General features: G+C 40.3%; 1 protein-coding gene across 3 annotated transcripts in view; it reads left to right on the top strand.

Annotated features, from left to right (window-relative positions):
• The window catches only part of ccdc88c (coiled-coil domain containing 88C), a 36,254-nt gene extending 14,966 nt beyond the window's left edge, over positions 1-21,288 (top strand). Inside the window, exons 7-31 of one of the 3 annotated variants that reach the window (XM_029493452.1) lie at positions 201-344; positions 609-832; positions 1,294-1,375; positions 1,991-2,149; positions 2,385-2,531; positions 3,195-3,345; positions 4,502-4,683; positions 5,535-5,672; positions 5,766-6,050; positions 6,162-6,959; positions 7,272-7,399; positions 7,966-8,122; positions 8,558-8,671; positions 8,958-9,119; positions 9,212-9,489; positions 9,787-9,930; positions 10,425-10,611; positions 10,723-10,868; positions 11,077-11,166; positions 11,638-11,942; positions 15,398-15,487; positions 15,836-15,946; positions 16,048-16,185; positions 16,514-16,752; positions 17,644-21,288. In XM_029493452.1, the coding sequence (XP_029349312.1) occupies positions 201-344; positions 609-832; positions 1,294-1,375; positions 1,991-2,149; positions 2,385-2,531; positions 3,195-3,345; positions 4,502-4,683; positions 5,535-5,672; positions 5,766-6,050; positions 6,162-6,959; positions 7,272-7,399; positions 7,966-8,122; positions 8,558-8,671; positions 8,958-9,119; positions 9,212-9,489; positions 9,787-9,930; positions 10,425-10,611; positions 10,723-10,868; positions 11,077-11,166; positions 11,638-11,942; positions 15,398-15,487; positions 15,836-15,946; positions 16,048-16,185; positions 16,514-16,752; positions 17,644-18,426 (5,382 nt within the window). In that variant the 3' untranslated portion in view covers positions 18,427-21,288. Of the gene's footprint in view, positions 1-200; positions 345-608; positions 833-1,293; positions 1,376-1,990; positions 2,150-2,384; positions 2,532-3,194; positions 3,346-4,501; positions 4,684-5,534; positions 5,673-5,765; positions 6,051-6,161; positions 6,960-7,271; positions 7,400-7,965; positions 8,123-8,557; positions 8,672-8,957; positions 9,120-9,211; positions 9,490-9,786; positions 9,931-10,424; positions 10,612-10,722; positions 10,869-11,076; positions 11,167-11,637; positions 11,943-13,474; positions 13,851-15,397; positions 15,488-15,835; positions 15,947-16,047; positions 16,186-16,513; positions 16,753-17,643 lie in introns of those variants that run through there. The other 2 variants (XM_029493453.1, XR_003840349.1) reach the window with 2 other exon arrangements.
• Positions 21,289-22,121: the final 833 nt, after the last annotated feature.

Below are 22,121 nucleotides of genomic sequence, written 5' to 3'. Positions count from 1 at the left end.
CCTTAATGCTTTGTTAACTTAACACTTTGGATAATCAAGTTGTTCTTTATCAAGTCAGGTATTCTTTGACAACCCTGTGATTTTTCACATATACATATCAGGGGCTATTTTTTATTGATTTTTACATTACATTACATTTTCCAGATTAAGTAATCTACTACTACTACTACTAATATCTTTGATTTTATTTTTCTAACCAGGTTACCCATAACCAGTTGAATGTTCTTGACCTGTCTTGGCTAGACCAAGGAGCAGAGTTATCTCATGAAGAGCTGGAACCTCTGTCCCGTAACATGGCTGTATCGCTACGGCAACTGATTGACCAAAGAGACAAAGCCAGTGAGGTATTGAGACATAGATGCAGGAACCACTGCCTGGCTGATAACGTAATTTCAAATATATCAGATATTTATTTATTTATTTTTTAATTTATAGTTACATTTTCTAGTTAAGTCATTGTTGTGACAGACATATTGCGGATTTAAATAGATAATTTGCTGTGTTAAATAGCATTTTCCACTGTCGGGATGAATGAATGCATATTGTTGGAAAACAAATTAATTAATGATTAAATGTGAATTTAACAGAAACCCTTGTGCCCCCTGTAGGTCATTGTGGATCTGTGTCAAGAGAGGGATTACCTCATCAGCACACAGCCCCAAGAGGGGTGCAGGACCTCAGGCCTGGAGCCTGGGCAAACATTTGGTGGTCTGGCTGTTAATAATGGAGGATCAACTGTGTCTGTGTCTGGACTGACCAAAGAGGAAAAGCAGCATCTGTCTGTGGAGCTTGCTGACACCAAGGCCAAACTCCGCAAATACAGACAAGAACTGTATGTGCTTTAAGCCTCATTGTCATGTTGGCATAATGACTTCAGGATTAAATTAGTCATCAGAAACTTTCCTGTTTAAAGCCAAACTATGCTAATACAAGCAGTTGTTGGAAGTCTTCCACTACCAACACAGAAGTTATTATGCTCTCTAGTTCTGATCATTCCACGGTGTAATCATACAGGGGAACCAACTATTTGAAGATTAACTACACACTCCCACTCTATACACAGCAACTGGAAGTCATTCTACGGGATAGAGAAGATACACTGTAAAATAAAGGCTTACGTTATGAGCAGTTTACAGTAACTCTCACCAGTCTCATTACTGTGAGTTGATCTCGTCACTCACTCTGAGTTGGAAATGACCAGGGTGCGGAGCTAATTACACGGCATGATGATGATTGTGAAACTTTTCATTGAAGCTACTCTGTTATTTTATGTGTGTGTGTGTGTGTGTGTAGGGAGGAGAAGACAGAGCAGCTGTTGGATTCAAAACATGAAGTGGAGCGTCTGGATCAGGAGTTACAGAGGCTGAAACAGGAGGTCTGTCATTTAAGTTAACTTTTATTAATGCAGCATTTTATCAGGCAACAGATACCTTTCTTGTCTTTGTTGTGGAAGCAGAAATGTATCTCAGTATCACCACGACACTTACTGTGCTAAACTGCTCAAGAATAGTCTGGCACATTTTAGCGAAATATTACAGCTTCAGTGATATTGTCCATACCTTACTACCAATTGGCTTGTATGTCAATTAATAGTGCAGCATTGTTAAAATGTAATTGAAAAAAAAAAAAAAAAAGAATTTGTTCATCATCAGGCATAAAAAGTACAAGCTGCTCACGTTATACTGAAGACGTGCAGCCACCCGATTTACACGTGCTTTCTACAGTTTGTTATTCTATTGCAGGTATATGATGATATGTTTGAGTATTACTAAAATTTACCTGCAAATCAACCGAATAATGCGTTTAGGTCAGTCATCCATATTCATGTTGGCAATTGACCATGGCATTTGAGCTTTCATACAAATCAGGTTAATTTTTCAGGGCCCATTTAGATCCCCATTTTCTCTCATTATATGTGCTGAGTAGATTTGTTATTTACTATTTATAATTCACTGAAGTGATAATGCATATGTGTGTGTGTGTTGTTCAGAACCAGTCTTTGTCTTGTGAGGCTCGTTCAGTTCGAGTGTACCGGGATGAGGTGGATTCCCTCAGGGAGAAAGCAGCCCGGGTTGACAGACTGGAGACTGAACTGACCAGATGTAAAGAAAAACTCAATGACGTTCACTTCTACAAGAGCAGAGTGGAGGTACAACCAAAGCTTCAGTTTAGCATACACCTACACAGCATATTGTAACAATCGGACTAATTGATATTCTTAGAGATATTTGTCTTTGCATTAAACTTTTCACTGATAATGGCAATATAAACTCTATACCAACCCCAACTCACTGTATATGGCTCTGGCAGGTAACTCAAATGATGTGTGTATTTGTTTCTGTGTCTGTGTGTCTGTATGTACGTATGTGTGTCTGGTCATGTAGGAGCTTCGAGAGGACAACCTGACTCTGATGGAGACAAAGATGTTGTTGGAGGAGCAGCTTTCAGCCTCCAGAGGGCGCTTTGAAAAACTTCACACCCTTGAGAAAGACAACCTGTTACTTCGAGCTAAGATCCATGACCTGGAAATGGTATTATTCCATACTTATCTATTATAGTCATATAGTCATATACTAATACATTAACATTGCATTAAAACCCCTTTAAGACTTCTTTAAGGGGATTTCTGATAAAAAGTAAATGTAGGAGACACTTAAACAAATTTAAACACATTTGTTTTTAAATTAATATTGAAATAATAGGTACCATTCAGACAGAAGGTAAATTAAAGCGGTTTACAGAGGCATGGACATATATTAAAAATAAAACACTAAGCTAGTATTTAAAAACAAGGTCGATCTAGGCATGAGACAATATTTTAAAATGTTGTGGTGATAAAAAAGACATTGAAAATAGGTAGATGCAGATAAAAAAAATTATTGGTGAGCTGAGGCAAACAATGATGTTTCTAACCCTGATTTAAATTGGGGTTCAGGAAGTAGAAAGTCAGCTCGCCTGGCTATAATCCTGGGTACACTGAGAAAACTTTTCACAGGCAAACCCAATGGTTCTTGAGCTCATATACGCTACAGATATAGTTTTGGCTTGCCATTGCTGCAAACATGTTGATGTCACTGATGTAAAGATCCCTAATCTTCATATCCATCAGTATGAATGAATGAATTGCTTTTCTTCTGTTGTGTGTCTTAATACTTTGACATGAGCTATTAATCTTTTGGCTCTATGTTGCACAGGAGCGGGACAATGAGCGTCAAAGACTTGAGGAGCTGGTGGAAGAGAACATGCTGCTAGAGATCGGACAGAAGCAGAGTATGAATGAGTCAGCTCATCTTGGGTGGGAGCTGGAACAGCTGACAAAGAACCATGACAACGCCAACACCGAAAGTATGATGGCTACGTCCTTATATTATTTTTTTAAAATATGCATTATTTTCTGTCTAGGGCCACACAGTAATTCACTATTAATGGTGGGGTAGAAAATATTTCAATAATAGTGATTAAGTTTTCAAACGAAATTCCAATATTTCAATATACATTATTTACATTGTGACAAAGTGCTCCAGCCAGTTTGTTGTATTTAAGCTGAACAAAAAGAGCAAAACACAACAGACTAGGTCGGTGCATCATGACATCACCGCAGGCACACACAGCAAATACTCGGCAGTAGTAGGCAAGAGTATTAGCTGCTAAATGTTTACATCTGACTGCAATATAAATGTAACTGAGCGTGTTTCCACAAATGATAAGCAGGCAAAATATAGCGAAATAACAGAGAAGAGAGTAATTCAGTGGTGAAGAAGAGGTTTGGCTATCTGAAGATCAGTTTAAATTTCAGTGTGCTGCTGAATGTGCCACGAGGAGCCAACTAGCAGTATTATCTGAAGCAGTTCCTCCAGAGAGGAAGTTTGAGTTAGCCTGTCCCTAAAACAACATCAGAATGTTGCTCACTTATAGTTTCTCTCTTCTGTAGCTACTTGGAGCACTTTTCATATTTTTTACTTTGTCAGAAGCATTTTTGTTACAATCAATCTGTTTACACAAGAATAAGATAATCAGTCTGTTTTGTAGTTTAAAGTTGGTCCAAAGATATTAATATTGACAAAGATGAAATTTGTATTTATTTGATGGTGATGTCATGTTTTTTGTTTGTATATGAAGTCTGAATAATAATAAATGGTAATAAACTAAAATAAATATAAACTATAATAAAATGATTTATAGGTTAGATAGGTTTATAAGAGAATATTTCATAAACTTGGAAAACACATTTTTCAAGTTGACAGATACAGCCAACTGTTGGTGGCATTTTTGGCAGTTTTTCTCTGATTTTTATAATGTTCATATTGATATCTTGTACATATCATATCACATATCATATTAACCTAAATTTACAAATGTATCTTGATGCAAATTTTGGTCATCTTGTCCAGCCTACATTGATAGTATTATGGCCATGTTCTGATGATGACGCCTATGTTATTTTCTGTTATTTATTGTCACCTATCTTCCGTCCGAATCAAAGTGTTTCTCTCTACTGCAGCTCGTAAATCATTGGTCCATGAGCTGAACGAGTGTGTTTCCAGTCGAGTGTTAAAGTTGGAGAAGGAAAACCGGGAACTACAGGCCTCTATAGAGAGACTGAAGGGGGAGAATCACCTTTTGCAGGAGCAGCAGCTCCACAGCCAAGAGCTGGACCGGGAGAACCAGGGCCTCAGCAAGAAGGTGAGCAGCTTTGACACCATTGAGCTGGGAAGAGCTGCTATCCAAATGTCCCTACAAAATATGTTTGATTGATACACTTTTTCTATTACTTATTGTATACTCTGTTCGGATCATACACCACCTGTGCTGAGGTGCAAATGTTTATTTTTTTGTTTTACACGATAAGTCACAGTATCTTTCTGACAGAGAAATGCTGACTTGCTTGTGGGCTCTGAAGCAGTCAGACCGTCAGGTCAGCAGGGTCAGGCTATCTTGTTATGCCCTAGTTTACCACCTATAGTGGGGAGGTCTGCTCCATCTTCTATACTAGCCACTTGAACATTCTACCTTATCACATCACGGATACTCCTGCTCTGAATCGAGACTGAGAATATTCTATTTTATATTCTTATTTTATAATTATTAATTTTGTATTCCTTTTATTGTTTTTTTATGTTTTATTGTACCTGTTTAAGTGTTAATTCATGGAGCTGAATTTGACCTGCTCTGTACTGGGTCTTTTGTCTTTTGTTTAAACAACCAGTGGCATCTCCCCCTGATGGTGTTTGGATAAAATGCAGGTTTAAGGCTCTTCAGTACTGGCTTCAGTGTACACCAGAGTCTGCATTGCCTTTTTCATACTTGCTTCTTCGTGTTTTAACTGCCTTATCTTTTTACTGATTGGTTATTTATGGATTGCTTTATTTAACTTTTTATCTACTGTTTCATCTTTACACTTTACAAATATTCTAGTGAAAGCAAATTTCACAAATGCACCTTGTGCTTTCACAAAAATGTTATATATTGATGAAAGTTGTTTTGTTTGTGACAAATAAATACTATGCCTGTTCTTGGTTATTTTTGTTTGGTAGCTGGAGCGACTTCAGGTCTTGTTGGACCAGGAGAGACTGACCAATCAGGACATGGAATCTTTAGGAGAGGAAATACTGAAAGAAAAGCAAAGTCTGGAAAGAGAGATACATGCACTGAGGGCAGAAAAGGATCGTCAGGTAGAAACACACAGACCTGCTCAGGTCAAAGACAAGGCTGAGGCTCTTTATTTAATTGAGGTCTGCATCCCTTTGTTCTTTTTGTCTGACCAGATCTCGGAGCTGGAGAGTGAGAAGCAGCACCTGTCAGATGCGGTGGTGTCACTTCAGGAGCGCGCTCAGTCTAATAGTGAAGCAAGGGTTCGTGATGTGGAAGCCGAGAACCGTTTACTGCACCAGAACATCACAGACACCAGCTCACGCTTGGCCAGCTTGGAAACACAGCTCAAAGTATCTAGTGAAGAGGCAGAGAGGCTGAGGGAGAGAGCCAGCCGGTGTGAAGAGGTGGAACGGGAAGCTGTGAGGCTGGAGCGAAGCAGAGACGCTTTGAACAAAGAAGTAATAATTTCAGTGAAATTATTTATTAATTTATATTGTATTTTTCAAGTAATCAATTTGATAATTACAAAATGAGCGTGTAAGACATAGATGTTCCTGTTTTGCCTCCAGGTGGTTTCTCTGCATGCATGCAGTGAGCGGTCGGAAGCTCTAGAGAAGCAGGTGTCCTCCCTGGAGCAAGAAGTGTGCAGGTTGAAGCGGGAGGCTGAGGAGGCCCAGCAAAAGCTGCAGCAACTGGGAAGGCAGGAGGCAGAGAACAGTCTGCTGTCAAAGGAGAACCTGGACCTCCGCTGCTCACTGGAAAACCTACGCTCCACATCTGCCCGTCTAGCCACACTGCAGGAGGAGCATCAGGAGGTTCAGAGAGAGGCACAAGAGCTGAAAAGGAGGGTGGAAGAGGTCAGAGAGGATTTACAGACAGAGAGGAAGAGGACAGAAAGGCTGGAGGTGAACATGGCAGCTCAGAATCAAGAGAAGCATCGCTTGGAAGAGGAAATAGAGAGGCAAAAAGAGGAGAAGGAGGAATTGGAGAGAGAGAGGCGAGAGATACACAGCAGAGAGGAGGAATGTAGAAGGGAAATAGAGGAACTTAAAGAAGAGAGAAGAAGGAGGGAGGAAGGAGACAATGAGAGGAGGAAACTCCAACTGGACCTGGAGCAGTCAGAGAAGGGCAGGAAACACCTGGAAAAAGAGAGCTTGAAGACCAGAACACTGCTGGAAGGAAAAGAGAGTGAGCTGGAGGAGAAATCCCAGCAACTAGCTACAATAGAGAAGGAGTGTGTGGCTATAAATAAGGAAGTGGACAGACTGAAGGAGGTGGCAGTCAAAGCCAAAGAGCTGGAGAAGGAGAACAAGGAGCTGCAGAAACAGTTAACTATTGACAAGAGAACTCTGGCTACTCTGAGAGAGGTAAATTTCAGTTCAGTTCCATGAAAACTCATCCGAAAATCTTAGCAAGAGCTCCACTAAAGCATGACCAAGTGGTGGGGCATCTATCAGTTCCTCAGTTTGATTTTTAATTGGTATGTTTGTCTTTTCAACCCATTTCTTATATCTTTACACTTTCATGTCAAATAAGAGACAGAAAATGTCTAAAAAGAGAGAAGCTAGAGAATAAATACAAAATGGCCTTCAGGTGACTGTTTTGTGTATCACTGCTTCCAAGGGGCACAATTTTATCATGTGTTTCTGAGGCTTTGTATCACCCATTTTTGTATGCAGGAGTTGGTGTCAGAGAAACTAAGTGTTCAGCAGCAGAATGTGGAGTTAGAAAGACTTAATGAAGAGCTGGAGAAGATTGGATTGAACAGAGAAAAGCTGCTGCAGCATGAGTACACACAGGAAGACAGGTATCCTTTTCTCATATTTCTATGGGATTGTCCAAATCTAGAAACAGTCTAAAAGAGATCAAAATGATTTTGTTGCTGTATTGTTGTTGGGCTTTTTTCTTTTCCTTTTTTTTTGTATATAGCAAGAATATTGTTGTAGCAACATTGTAAATCAGTAATGTATGTCCATACATACAGACAAAGGAAAAGATTATCTTTTTCCTTCCGGTAAAGAATTATGCTTGTAGTCTTATTAAGACTACTGTTACTACACAAACATAATAAGACCAATTGTAGTATAGCCTGTTCAAAATGTGCCTGTAGGAATAACAGCTTCTAGCTACATTCTTCATGTCACGATGTGACATCATTATTTATAGTGCTTAATTGTCCACTTCAAGATTAGAAAAGAAATTACATCAGTAACCTGTAATTTTGTAATGTAATAAAATTGTAAGTGATTCCCACAAGGTTTCCGGAGCACCATTCATCCGAAATACTTGAGTAATACACCAGTCGAGTTTAAATTGGATAAAATTAGCAGCTGGGGAGACATTTCACTGAAGTCTTTTGTATGCATTTTTCAGCAGGTACAGGCTCCTGGAGTCTCGGCTGGAGGAAACTGTGCAGCAGACAATGAAGGTTAAGGAAGAGAAAATCACCACTCTTGAAAAGAAATTGAAGGAGAGCGACACACTTAATACTACTCTGCGTGCTGAGTTGGCTACGGAAAGAACACACATGGTCTGGCTTTTCCCTCTCTGCTCTCTTAATTGGAATATAAAGCATTAAATGAACAATGTTATTTGAACTATGAGCTGATGCAATGTAATAAGACTTAAGTTGCGCTTTGGAACAGCTGAGCTGAATGTAGTGTTCTTGTCTATTCTCTTGAGTTAAGAGTGGTTTTGTCTAAAAAATTTGTTCTGCAGTTCAAAATAAAGTATGAATCAATATTATTGATAAAAAATTTCAGCATAGATATCTGTTTCTCTAGCACTCGCACTCTCACACTCTCTCTCACTCTCTCTCTCTCTCTCTCTCTCTCTCTCTCTCTCTCTCTCTCTCTCTGAGGGAACAGTGATTATGACTTTCTTCATATTGCTATATATACATACCTTTAATAAGAGACTGGGCTGTGCAATCCAATACATATAAATGTTTTATATATATGTTTAGGTTAAAAAGGCTCCTATGAGGCAGGAGCGGGAAGAAGGTGGCAGCCAGGGTCAAGGATCAGCCACAGCGGAGCTTCTACGAATCAAAGATCATCTTATTAATGTAGAGAAAAATGTAAGTAATACATTTTTAAGCCCTGAATAAAATACTTAAGTACTTAAATCAAAATTAAAGGATACAATTTTACATTTTGACTTCATTTGATCTGCTGCTCTATTTTATTGTTGTGTTAATGGTTAATAGCTCTCTGAATTTGATATTACATTTTTTTGTGTTCTACAGAAACGTTCCCTGACGTTCCTGTCTGCCGGACACAAAATATTGTCTAAATATTACCATATGCCCTTTGTCTTTTATTGGATCAACGTTTGAATGCTCATGGCGTCTCTATTGTCTCCAGAATGCCTCACTGCAGACAGAGAGCAGCCTGTTGAAGGAGCAGCTCAAGCAACTGGAGAACCAAAACACCTCCCAGAACAACCAGATGTTGGCACTGCAGCGACACACCACCAACCTGCAAGAACAGAACTCATCTTTACATACACAAACAGCAAAGTTGCAGGTATGAACTCATCATTTAGACAAAAGAAAAAAAAATTAAGTTGACTCTTCATTAACTGTTCATTAACTTTTTTCTTTTTTTTTTTAACTTAGGTGGAGAACTCCACTCTCTCTTCTCAAAGTGCATCTCTCATGGCCCAGAATGCTGTGCTGCAAGGCCAAGTCACAGCCTTGGAGACGGAGGTAGAGTCGTGGCAACGACAGCGTGAGGAGGCATGGCGAGGTCGAGAAAGTGTGCTCAGCGACCACGAACGGCTGCTTAGTGTCCATGAGAGGCAGGCTCACGAATATGAGCAGCTGATCAGTCAACATGCTGCACTGAAATGCAAACAGAGGACACTTGAGAACGAACACCGGGCGCTGCACAACAAGTATGTGTCTAAGTATGCCACCAATCTTTGATGATCCTCAGTCTGCATTTTATGAGGTAGCGGCAAACATTTTTTTTTAATTGGCTGCCAGATGTGGATATGTTAAACTATTGGAACCCATATGTTATCTTATGATCTTGCCCTCATAGAGATTATTATTTTAACTAATGCGCATCATTATCATAGCACAGACACAAGTTGGTATTTTGGTTGATTTAACCTGTCTAGAGCTGTATTGTTTTTATTAATTACTAGTTGTATAGTTTTCTGCAGCTTATGAATTTTATCCTTTTGCAGGTATTGTATTTTGCTACAGCAGAAAGAGAAGTTGGAGGAGCAGGAGGGCCATGTTCAGAAAGAGAAAGAGGAGCTAAACCAGGAGATTCAGAAGAATCAGCTGCTACAGCAGGAGAATCAAGAAATGAAAACTGAAATTAACAGGTATTGTGTGTTCACATAGAGTTACATTGTACCTTTGCTGTTGGACCACCTAGACAACCTGTCTAGAATTACATTCCCAATAACTTATGCCACCTTTCAAATTTACATTTTATCAGTTGGACTTCTTCGTTGTCATTGTCAATTCTTTCCATATAATGTGTTTTTATGTTTTAGGTGCTTCACTCTTTGATATTCCATTTATGTTCTGTAGAAGACATATTAAAATGTAACAAATAAACTTTAAAGTTGGCATTAAAGCACTGCAAGTGCTGGTAAAATTCCATGTCTCTGATCCTGACTAAATGGATATTAGTAGTATCAGATACAAATCAGCTCAGAAGTTTTCTTGATAGGTGCAGCCATGGTTTGGCTAAGGTCGGCGGAATCTGGCAGTATATTTAGATACTGATTTTAAAACCAGATTAATGGATCTTTAACATTACTCATGGTCCTGTTGTCTTTCCTTCTTTTTGATTTCTTCCTTCCCCTTTTAGAATGACAGTGAGCCAATCACTGCACTTGGAGCACAGTGAGGGGCTCCAGCAGCGCTTCAATGAACTCAAGGGCGCATTAAGCTCCACCCAGCTAGAAGTCAGTCAATGGATGACACGATATGATTCTCTAATGGAGCAACACCAGAGCCTGGATCTGACCATGACTAAACTAGACAACCATGTCGAGGTAAACATGGCCTTTTATTTTACCAGGAGGCAAACAGGTCTGGATCAGTTCAAATTATTAATAATTAGAATTATTCATTTTGTGACTGTGTGTGCGTGTTTCTGTGTGTAGCTATTAAGTCGACTTAAAGGGAACCTGGAGGAAGAGAACCACCACCTTCTTAGTCAGATCAACCTGCTCAGTCAGCAGAACCACACTCTGCTGGAGAGGAGCATGGAGAGCAAAGAGCTGTATCATCAGGAACAGAAACTATACATGTAGGTGCACACAATGCAACACCTGCAACAGAAATTCCATCATAAATTACCTGCAATTAGGCACTTAGATATTGAACATCACTTTACATCACATTAAACAAAGTTGTAAAATGTAACTCTCCAGAACTGCTTTTAGAAAATGGACTTAAGAATACAAATACATATGGAGCTATACTGCAAATGTTATATTTTCTTTCTCTCTGATTAGTGATAAGCTGAATGCTCTTCGTCGGCAAAAAGAGAAACTGGAGGAGAAGATCATGGACCAATATAAGTTCTACGACCCTACGCCTAAAAAGTACACTAACATCAGCCACCATAAAAAATACACACTGCACTTTTCCCAAGACAAAGTTTTTAATGACGCTTTCTGGGTTTCCTAGGTTACACTTTCAACAGCCAGTCGCATCACAGGAATGTAACATAAGTGGTTGTTTTTGTAATGGAATCAGAAGTGACGTTGATGCTGAGGAGACATTGAGTCCAGCTCACAGTGGAACAGTTTAGAAAACACATTAAACTGTGGTGTTGTTGGGCTGCTTGCAGCTTTGCAACAGATTCTATCACATCATGCTCACTGCTCTTCTCTTTTTGCTAAAGACATGATGCTGATCATGGGTTGTAGGCAAAAACAGGATAATGCGGTCACTATACTTTAATTTGAATCGCACTGAAACAGTTGTCTTCATGAATTCATAAAAATGACCATCACCATAAATGTCCTTATAGGTGCTTTCTACATATCATATATGTTGCTGTGTGTTGTCAGGAGGAGTCAATGGTCAGGAGCCAAAGCTTTGGCCAAACTGATCAAACCTCGGAAGGAGAGCAGCAGGGAGAGAGTGGGGGAACGAGACAAAGATGGGGGCAAAGAGAGAGAACGAGTAAAGAGTGCCCCTGATATTCCCCTACCTGCCCCACCTCCGCTCCTCCCACCCGAGACACCACCCCCTCTTCCCCAGCGGACCACAAGTGACTCACAAGACGGTGGCCACGCTCACTGTAACCTTAACAACCACACTACCAGCCCCAGTTTGGGACCCCTGAGTCCAGCAATGACACCTGTCAGCAGAGGTATACACACTGTACACAAACTGTACACAAAAAAGAAAACATGTCTGCCGATAGTTCCATCTGAATCAACCTAAAAGTTCCTGTCACAGAATCGTGTGAAGAGGGCGGAATACACAGAAAAAACACACACATTTTTGTTATATTTTCACTGAAAACAAAGAGAGAAAATGTTAATGATCTGTCAAATTAAATCAATTTATCATGTTTTTACAATTTACTGATGTTTTCACAACAAAATATGCATCCATCCCCTCACGGATTGCAGTAATTATTGTCAACAAAAGCATGTGCACTGCTCAGCACCTTTCTGTACTGGATGCATGTACAATTTCCAGTACAACAATAACTGTTATACTGGATGATATTGAACAAGGTATGGCAAAAAATATAACACCCTTTCACTTAGTGTAGTCATAATGTATGGGCAGTCAGAGCATTGATGTTGACCAGACTGATATTACAACACATAAAATCTGTCTGTTGGTATCACTGTAGTTACAGTGTATTGTGAGCATGTCCAATGTTAATTTATTATCACCAATTTACGTAAACCTGCACGTGTTTGGACTGTGGAAAGAGGCTGGAGAGACCATTAAAACTCCACACAGGCCAGGGGTTCAAACCCAGAACCTTGTTGCTGAGTGCTGGCTATGCAAACCACTACACCACTGTAACACACCCACTCCAAATCCATCACTTTTTTATCGAAGTGCTCACGATTCATAAAGACATGACACTGAATGAAATGATGGCTGTCTACCTCAAATCCACCCCAACCACAGATCACAGTGAGAAAACAGTGGAACTCACTTTACACTCTACTTCATGCATTCTTTTTATTGCTCTATACTAACTGGGTCTAGAATTGGGTTCTCATGCATGTTTTTATGTTTTTATTTCCTTTTTTATTGCTCTACTCTTATGTGGGTCATGGCTCAGCTCAAATCACTCTGTAAGTTGAAATATTACATTTCTAATTTTCTAATATACAGTTATGTACATTCAACTGATATATTAAGTTTAAAACTAAACAACAGTCCTGTGATTCATCCTCCTCCATGAAATTTACAGAGAAATGTGCTGATCGTTACTTCTGCTCTGGTTGCATCACTGAGGGTACACTAAACTAAACAGAAACACATCTCTGTGCAATGTTTGACAGCAGTACAGATGATGTCATGTGATCACACAATTGACATTTCTGTGAATATCAGTGAAGAAGATTATTGTGCATGTTTCTGGTTCAACCCCTGTAAGATACACCTGCATATGCTATCTGTTGCTTCCAGTACACTGAGCTTTCAGGTCCTATATTGAGTCCTTGTATTAATTGAATACAGAGTGAATTGAGCTCAGTCCTGATTTCAATGAACAACTGAAATTCATCTTATTTGGTTCTCATGGGTTGTCCTGCATGTTCTGTTATTTTACACTCTGACCATCATAAAGACTTCTTCACTATTTGTGTTACTCATTGTTTAACATTTTCTCTATATTTCTCCATACCTCTTGCCAATTTCTTTCTCACTTAGCTCCTCCCACCTCAAAGCGCTTCAGTTTTCTCCGCAGTAAAAGTCAAGACAAGCTCCTCCCTTCCTCTCCTCCTCTCTCCTCCTCCTCTTCCCCTTTCTCCTCCTCTCGCCTCTCTTTCTCTCTCAACAGACGATTACGATTTTGGTCTTCCACTGACATCACTGAGGTCATCACTAGCCAATCAATGTCAGCCAACGGAGCATTCTAACATCTTCCTTCCTCATCATCATTTTTATTCATCATCATCCTCATCATCATCATTATCACTGCCCCTCCACCCCAGCATTCATTCTTATTTATTCTGCACACCTTGGTACAATTAAACTTACAAAACACAAACCACATGTTGCTGTTGTGAGCCCACCAGTATTGCTAGTAAGTAGTGTGTGTGATGTGATTTATGTGTCTGTGTGTGTCTACAGACCACTGTTTCCAAGCATCTGTCTGACTCCATGTTTGATTTGTTTCTGTAGAAAGTAGGTGTTGATGTTTGCTTGCGCTTGAAGATACAATGCTTTCAGGAAGTACTCACCTCTAAATGCTAAAATGAATAAATTTTTCTGCCATCAACAATTCACCATATTAACAAAGAGAAACACTTGTGTGTCTGCCTATGGCTTATTGATTGGAGTTGATTTAGAGAGGGCTTACACCTGTCTGTGTCAACTCTGTATACCAGTTGTACAGTGCATTGAGTCCTTGTATTGATTGAATCCAGTGCATTGAGCTCAGGCCTGATTTTAGTAAGGACCGGTCCTTACTAAGAACTTGGTCCAAAGCACCCGTCTGAGGCTGGGTAGAAGGAATTCCATCCAACAGGACAATGTACCTAGCTAAGACACTGATGATGTTAAAACAGGTGTGTCAATCTGCGAGAAAAAAAAAAAAAACCTTAACCTGAAAGAGTCAGCGATGATTGTAGAAAATGACAAAAAATGACATGAACAAAGCTTGTCTTGTCATAACAAAAAATAAACAAAACATAACAACTTAAGGCTGTTATTGCTTTCAAAGGTTCTGCAGCTACGTATTAAGAGCAATGAGGTTATAATGAACTTAAACAGTTACAGCGGCACTATAACAAAATGTGACAATGTCAAGAAGTCTGAATACATCCTGAAAGCACTGCAGAGCCATCTGCTTCACAAAGCTTTGCTGCAGAGCTTCTCTTCCACTCAGCAGTGTCAGATGATTACAGCAACTTATTCAACAACTGATTCAAAAACCTCATGTAGGTTAGCATTATATAACAGCAAAAACTGTTAAAATAGTGAATACTGTATTGTCATTTTAAATGATGAAAAGTGTAATTCATTTAATTTTATTCAGCCTGAGCCTGTATACCTGTTTACCAAATGTATGAATGTGTTGCTCTTTCCTAGTGGCCGCAATCACAATTGACATTGCAAACTAATCATCAGTCAAACTACCATTCAAACTCATTCCCACACATTTAGTGTGCCTTCCCTTTAGAGGCAATGGATGTCACTATCTTGCCCAGAGGTTGGGATCAAAACACCAACCTTCTGGCTAGTGGATGACCCGGTTTACATCCTGACCAAAGCTGCCCCCTACTAACCACTAAACTGTCTTGAAGAGAGTACATGTACAATGTATACACTGAAAATGGAACTGAAGGCCAGTTGTTGTTTCTCACATCTACTTCCATCCAAACCTCACACACAAAATTTACTGAATGCACACCAATTCATATGTACCTGTTACCTTCAATGTAAAGCTGAAGACTTTTAGCAACTTTTAGTTTCCAAATTTTAACACCAAAACAAGTCAATGTCAAGCCAGATGTCTTTTTTTTTCTAGAGTTGTAAGAATTACAGATTGACTTCACTTGAATTTAAAAGCTGTGTCTTTATGAAGGCACTTAACAGGGCCTGTGTCTTATCATTCCTACTGGTCCACAGGTTTGACTGACAGGGGCCGAAGAGTTTATGGGAACAGTACTCCAGGAGACAGCAGTGAGAGCGTCAATGGAGAGGATGGACATGTACAAGGTTATACATTACAGATCAATATCGATTTCTTTTTTTTTCTTTTCTTTTTTTTACTCTATTACTGTTTTATCCAAATGAATGTTTTTTGGTAGATATTGTCTTTTCAAAATAAAAATAAAAAGAGCGAAAGGGGAGAGAATGAAATGTTTGCTTGGTAAGAGGAATGAGCAGAGACAGCTGCTTATACCTTGACAAACAGCTTTGACATTTTATATAAAAGAGAGAGACTATAACCCCAAATACTGTAAAAGTGTGGCCTTATTATCTGTTACATTGGAAGGAATTGTTCTGCAATTATTATTGATTGATTGATAATCTAGTTTTTTGTTTGTTTTTTTTTTATTCTAGGTCAAACCCATAAAGCTCTGAGCTCCACTCCAAGCCATCAGTCACCCTCACTAGGCCTAACCAACAACTCCAGTTCCAGAATGGGACAAGGCCCCACCCGGAGACCCAGAGGTAGGCTTAGCTGTTAACACATAAGACCTTTCCAAGAGCAAGGCCAGAGGAGAGGAAATGTGTTGGGAAAGGGTTCATACGGTGCGTTAACCACATTCCAGGTATGTTATTTGATGAAGACTCCTGCCACAATACCTCTGACTCCGTGTTTGGTTACCATGGAAACAAAGGGGCTCACCCAGGATCAGCAGACTTCAGCCACAACACATCCAGCTCCAACTCTCCAGTCAATTGCAGAGGTAGTGTCCACAAATAAACGCACATAAGATTTAACCACAAAGGAAAAGAAAAACAACAAACATATGTTGCAGCAGACAAAGAAGCAGCTGGAATACAATAATTTTAATCACTTACACAGGTCCACTAATGGATCTAATGGAATATTACCAGGCAAAACATGAACGATCTGTCAATAAATGTTTTTCAATAAATAATGCTGTTATTGTTCCTACTGTTCTTACTGGTATCAATGCAGTAAAACCTTGGTGTAAACAGGGTTTCATTGTGTAAACAGACTTAGCAGATTGAACAAATTCAGCAGTAACATCCCCGTTGATTGTGTTTTAGATACACTGGATTGTCAGGCTCACCCAGCCAGCCACTCAAGCGATGATATCACAGGTCTTGGCCGACCACAGCAGACTCTGTCGCGTAGCTCCACACTCCCATACGATCATACACCCCAGAGGGCCCAACCTCAGCGTGCAGGTGGAGTTAGGAGTAAGACTCGCCCAGCATCACCTGGAAGTGAAATGGTGACACTGGAAGAGTTTCTACAAGAAAGCAACTTGCAGTCACCGCTTATGGTGAGTTTTGTGTGTGTTACACACACAGAGAGATGACAAATTAAGAACATGTTGTGGAAATGGGATTTTGGTGGAGCTTACATTTACTGATAAAATCACCACTCAGAAAACAAGTTAGAAGAAAGAATATCTTACGTTATTTTTTCAGACAGTGGTAGATAGACGGATTTTTTTCATGTCTCTTTCACAGATCACACCTCTTTCTGAATCTACAACAGTTTAGATCTAATTTTCTCATAGGTCATAGCTGTGAGCTTGTTACTGATGTCTTCCAGACACAGACTGTCTACTCTCTCGACCCTCTGTCTACTTGAAAGAGAGTCTTAAAGTGTAAGCAAGTTCTGCCCAGTCTTGGACAAACCGCTATTCAGTAATCGATTAATCAGGGTCAAGGTTAGAGGGCTGGCTCCTCTTGTCACGTCTATTAGACATCAGATGGAATTAGATACATGTTCACTTGAGATGACTAGTTGCTGACAAAACCACATCTCTCTATAACTATCCTCAACATCATGAGGTAAACAGTAGTTGGTAACCTTTCTTCTTTGGCTGTTTGTCAAAACTAATTGGCACAGTTTCAGTTAGGGTTGCATTTACAACAACCATTGCTGCCAACCTGGTGCACTTGGACTGTGTATTCATATACAGTTTTGCTTTGCTCTTTCCTGCTCTTTCCCAGAAAAGCTGAAGGTTTACAAAAATATTCTGTCTTTAATAAAAAAAAAAACTAAGTGACTCTGGGCCTACTTAATTTCAGCTTTGCTGCACACAATCATCAGCACTTAGTGACAGCCAGCTTGTGTGTGTGTGTGTGTGTGTGTGTGTCTATCAAGTAACTAATACCTGTGGGAGGACAAACTAACTTTCTGCTTTTTGATTCTCTGTCACTAGGTGTCTACAGGAAGCAGGGAGGACTTGATGACTGACTATTTCTCTCGAAGTCCCATCCCCTCTACTCCCACTGGCCGAGAGCAGGTGACTCCCACCAGTTATGTCATGCCCACCATACAACCATCAAACCAGAGACCAGGCCAGAGCGTGAAGCCATCGCCCCGCCAGCCTGTTGGCCAATCCCCATCATCAGGCCAGCCCCAGACCCAGAGGAACAGTCAGTCCCTGAGCCGGGCCTTCAGCCTGGCTTCAGCTGATCTGCTCCGCTCCAGTGGCCCAGACAGTTTCCGTGGAAAAGAGAGTTCTCCTGGCCAATCAGATGTGGTGGTTCGGCGGCAAGGGGGAGGGGTCAATGGGAGAGAGCGGCCGCTCTCTGCCCGTCTGGCAGGTCCAACTAATCAGCTTGCAGATGGCAGCTTCCTAAACCCGCCCATCCACCACTCATCCTCTCTCAATCTACAGACAGAGAGATTTGCGGAGCGAGAACGTGAGAGGGCGAGGACCACTGTTTCACAAAACGGCCCCTCCTCCTCCTCTTCCCACCATCATAGAGGAGAGGTGGCCTTGGTAACCCCTGTCAGGGCCATACCCGCCACACGGGCCAGTGAAGGTTCTGAGCATGGGGATGTGTTAAGGGAGGGGCAGTCTGGTGACTCCTCCGCCTTAAAGAAAGAAAGTGAAAGAGCAAGGTGTGGCTCTGTTGAACATCCAAAAAGCACACCAGCTTCCCCTGACCCCAACAACGACCCCCAGACTGTCTGGTATGAGTATGGCTGTGTCTAAAGTCTGGAAGAAAAACAATGAATGCTAAAGTCTGCTGTACCTAAATGTTGGAGCCTTATGGCCCTAAGTTTTTTGATTATGCTTTTAGCATTATGGACAAAGGTTTGACCTTAGAACTTCCTTAATTCAGTATCAGCTACTGGAAATCTACAGTGACAGATCATTCAGTAGAGTAGTGAGTAGAGGACCAGGGTTTCTGTTTTCTCCAGTGAAGTGCTTGGTCAATTAAAGCTAACTTTGTTCCCCTCCTGCAAGGACGGTTGATTTATGGACGCTTTCTGAAGCTGTATACAAAGCTCACGTCACAATTTTTCATGCTCCATCATAATGTAGACTCAGGCTTGAACACCACAACACTAAAATTTATGAGATGGCTGGAACCTTTAGTGTGATCCCGCAGTGCTAGCCCATCAAAGGCCATCAGTGGGGCCATCAAAGGAGCTTTTATAGAAAACCTTTTTGTTATCACAACATTTTTTAAAGATAGAATTGTGACTGTTTTGACCGGATGATAGTCCACATAAAGTGTGATTTTGAAGCTTACAGAAAAGGAGGTGGAAGCTGGAAGATCTGAAGTCTGAGATTCCATAACACCTACAGCCTGGTTTAGGGCCAGAACAAAGAATGGAACTTTAAAATGCATGGCTGATGACTGACCCTCTGCCTGGCCCTGGAAATGTTTGCCTGGATGCCACCACAAGCTGTTTGTCAGGCATTAGCCCTCAGTGAGAGGGACTGAACTAAGGACAACAACAAGCACCAAAGCAACTGAATGTATCAGATTTCTGGCCTCATCCTCTTCTCTGCCATCAAGAACAAATGCTGGAAATGAGAAAAGGAAGGGAAGAAATGGAAGAATTGAAACAAAAAGAGTGAAGCAAGTGAAGGAGGAGAATAACTTAGAATATATACAAGGATGCTGGGAGTGGAAGACAAGATGAATGGACAGATATAGAAACGGGTGGAGTGATGGGAGGATGAATAGATAAACAAGACAAAGATGGAGGGGCCCCTCCCAGTTAAATTACAGTCTTTCTTCCTCCATCTTTAGATTCTGTCCCAGCATGCAACACTGACACTTTACTGGAAATGCTCTTCTGTAGGAGCCAACACTAGTTCCTCAAAACACACAATCATTGGCACTCACACTCTCTCTCACACACACACACACACGCACGCACGCACACGTATAATGATATATACAGACACAAGCATTGTCCTTGAGGGGTTGGTTGCGGCTTTGTTAGCCATTGAACTGGATTTAATTCAAAGCCACATCCCCACACACACCACTGGGTAAGCCACTGTGTTTTGGTATGGTGAGCTGCTGCACGCTACGCTAGCTGGACAGTTGTAGACACCGCACAACAGAGAGGGAGCGAAATGTAGCCTGAAACCAGAGCCACTATGACTACCAGCGTTCATGTAGTGAATTCACTTGGCACTAGAGTTTCAAATTTTGTAATCACACACCTTACATAATGAGAACAAAATCATCAATGTCCCTGGTGCACATTAAGCTTTCGCAAAACAAAATCTGATTTATTTTTATATTTTCCTACCACTGTCCACCTTATCAGCTAATAATGTGCTCACTGTTCAATCTTCCACAGTGTCTCGGTTGTATATGAGTGCATACATCCCACTCACTCTTTGACTCAGTGCAGCTGTGCTGTTTCTGCTTTACCAGCACCTTGCTGGACACTAATCAGAGATGGAGCTTTGACCAGTGGAAATGGGGAAAACCTGAGTTTGCTGGAGACACATGAATGATTTTGCTGTCATTGTCTTAGGAGAATTTATAAATCTGTGGCATTGAGATAAATTATGATGTTAGTGAAGGATAAGAGACATTGATCCTCTCACTTTTTGGTGTGCTGCTTCAGGTTAATACAAATCTGTGCTTCCTGAAAAATATACTTAAAGGTCATAGAAAGATGATGAGGAGAAAGATCTAACACTGGAGATGTGAAAACAAGGATTTGACTGGATTAACCTTTTTGTGCAAAAAACACGCATGTCAATATGCAACAAGCTAAATTATTTTGTCTGTAATATTTGTATATGATGTTAGCTATTTTAAACTAGTCAGATGCTACAGTAGAACACTTTGGGCTACACTTTGGAGTAAAAAAAACCTTGAAAATGTTGATACCAAAACAAATTGTGTAAACTCTGCGATTCCACTGTAAAACTTTAGTAGTCATAGATTTTTTTTAACACTTTGAAAAGTTAGAAATGAGTTGAAGTGACATGATGTGAAAGACTGTCAGTAGTTTTTAAATCTTCTGGGTTGGTGTGATTGTCTATGATGGGGCTGAACTTAAGGCTTCTCTGCATTATTATTTCCCAAAGCCCTTCAGGATGTGTGTATGCGAGAGAGAGAGATTCCTAGAAACATTTATAATAGAAACACCATCACACTGCATATGTGTGTTGCGTTACCACTGCTATTGAGTCTGTGGAAAGTATGTCTGCATCCATGTTTGTGTGCATTTTTCCCTCCTGTTTCTTTGAGTGTGTCAAACAGCTTTGCTGACTGGCTGTGTGTCAATCTGCCAACCTGCCTTACTGTCTCAGAACGCTGGGTCTTCACTCAACAGCAGCTCTGTTCTGCCTGTGCTTTGAACGTCTTGATTCTTTTCTGAATGAAAATATTTTTTTTTACTGCTAACCCGTTCAGCGTCACAGCAGAGAAGTGAAAGCAGAAGGTGAAATGGCGCTGACGTCACTGACATTTCCTGCTTTATCTGGAATAAATTCTGTAACTGCTGTGACTGATGTTGTAAATCCCCAGAGCTTTTTTAAATAAAGGTTTATGAATTGTCTCAGTTGATGCTTCTATAACTTTTGGCCTCTTTTGTTTATGTGTACATTTATTTAGGCAAAATTTGAGTTCCTTGTAAAAAATTGTGTACATCCTTGTGTTGGATGTTTTGTTTTATATAATTAAAGCATTTGCCCATAAATCTAGTATCAAAGTACACAAACACTGATTTTTTTTATAAGACTATGCAGCCACGGTATAAACTGTGATTGTTAATGAGGAGTCACAGCCATTGAATGGAGGCAAAGCACCTGGTTTGCTCTCTGAAGATCTGTATCACTCAAGCTGCAGACTTATTTGATTTCTGTGATCCATGACTCAGTTTTGACGTGAACACTTCACAGTCCAACTTCTGCTTTAATTTTAGTGAGCTTTTAGAGCAATGCCCATTATCGTGTTACACACATTCCTTTCAAAAGGGAATTTTGAACTGCAACACTGGTATGTACTACTCCTACACTGATGTGGCCACAAAAGCATTGAAATGTACTTTTCTTATCTCTGTAATTACAGATTTTAATGATGTCAATAAGCACACCCCAGAATGAGAACAGGTCGTAGCATGCTGACCAAAATATATCAAAATGTTATACTAGGGCGTTAGATGAGTTTTGGACAGGGTTTGAATGCCCCTAAAGGCTGGTGCAGTCCAGGAATATCCTTTATTTACCTTCTTCATCAGTTGTGGAGTCAGGCACATAAACAGACTGCATTTACTCTGAGAAGCTGGAACTGCATCAGCTGAGGATTGAGGGCAGCTCTTATTTTCTCTTGGTGGACTTCAGAGCTTCATGTAATATTTATACATAATAAAGATATGTGGAAATGCAGCTGACAGCACACGTCCCTCAGGGACATTTCAGCAAAA

The sequence above is a fragment of the Echeneis naucrates genome, chromosome 22, assembly GCF_900963305.1.
Source record: "Echeneis naucrates chromosome 22, fEcheNa1.1, whole genome shotgun sequence".
NCBI classification, from domain to species: Eukaryota; Metazoa; Chordata; class Actinopteri; order Carangiformes; family Echeneidae; genus Echeneis; species Echeneis naucrates.
Note: the sequence above shows the minus strand (reverse complement) of the source record. Positions and strands in the feature narration are given on the sequence as shown.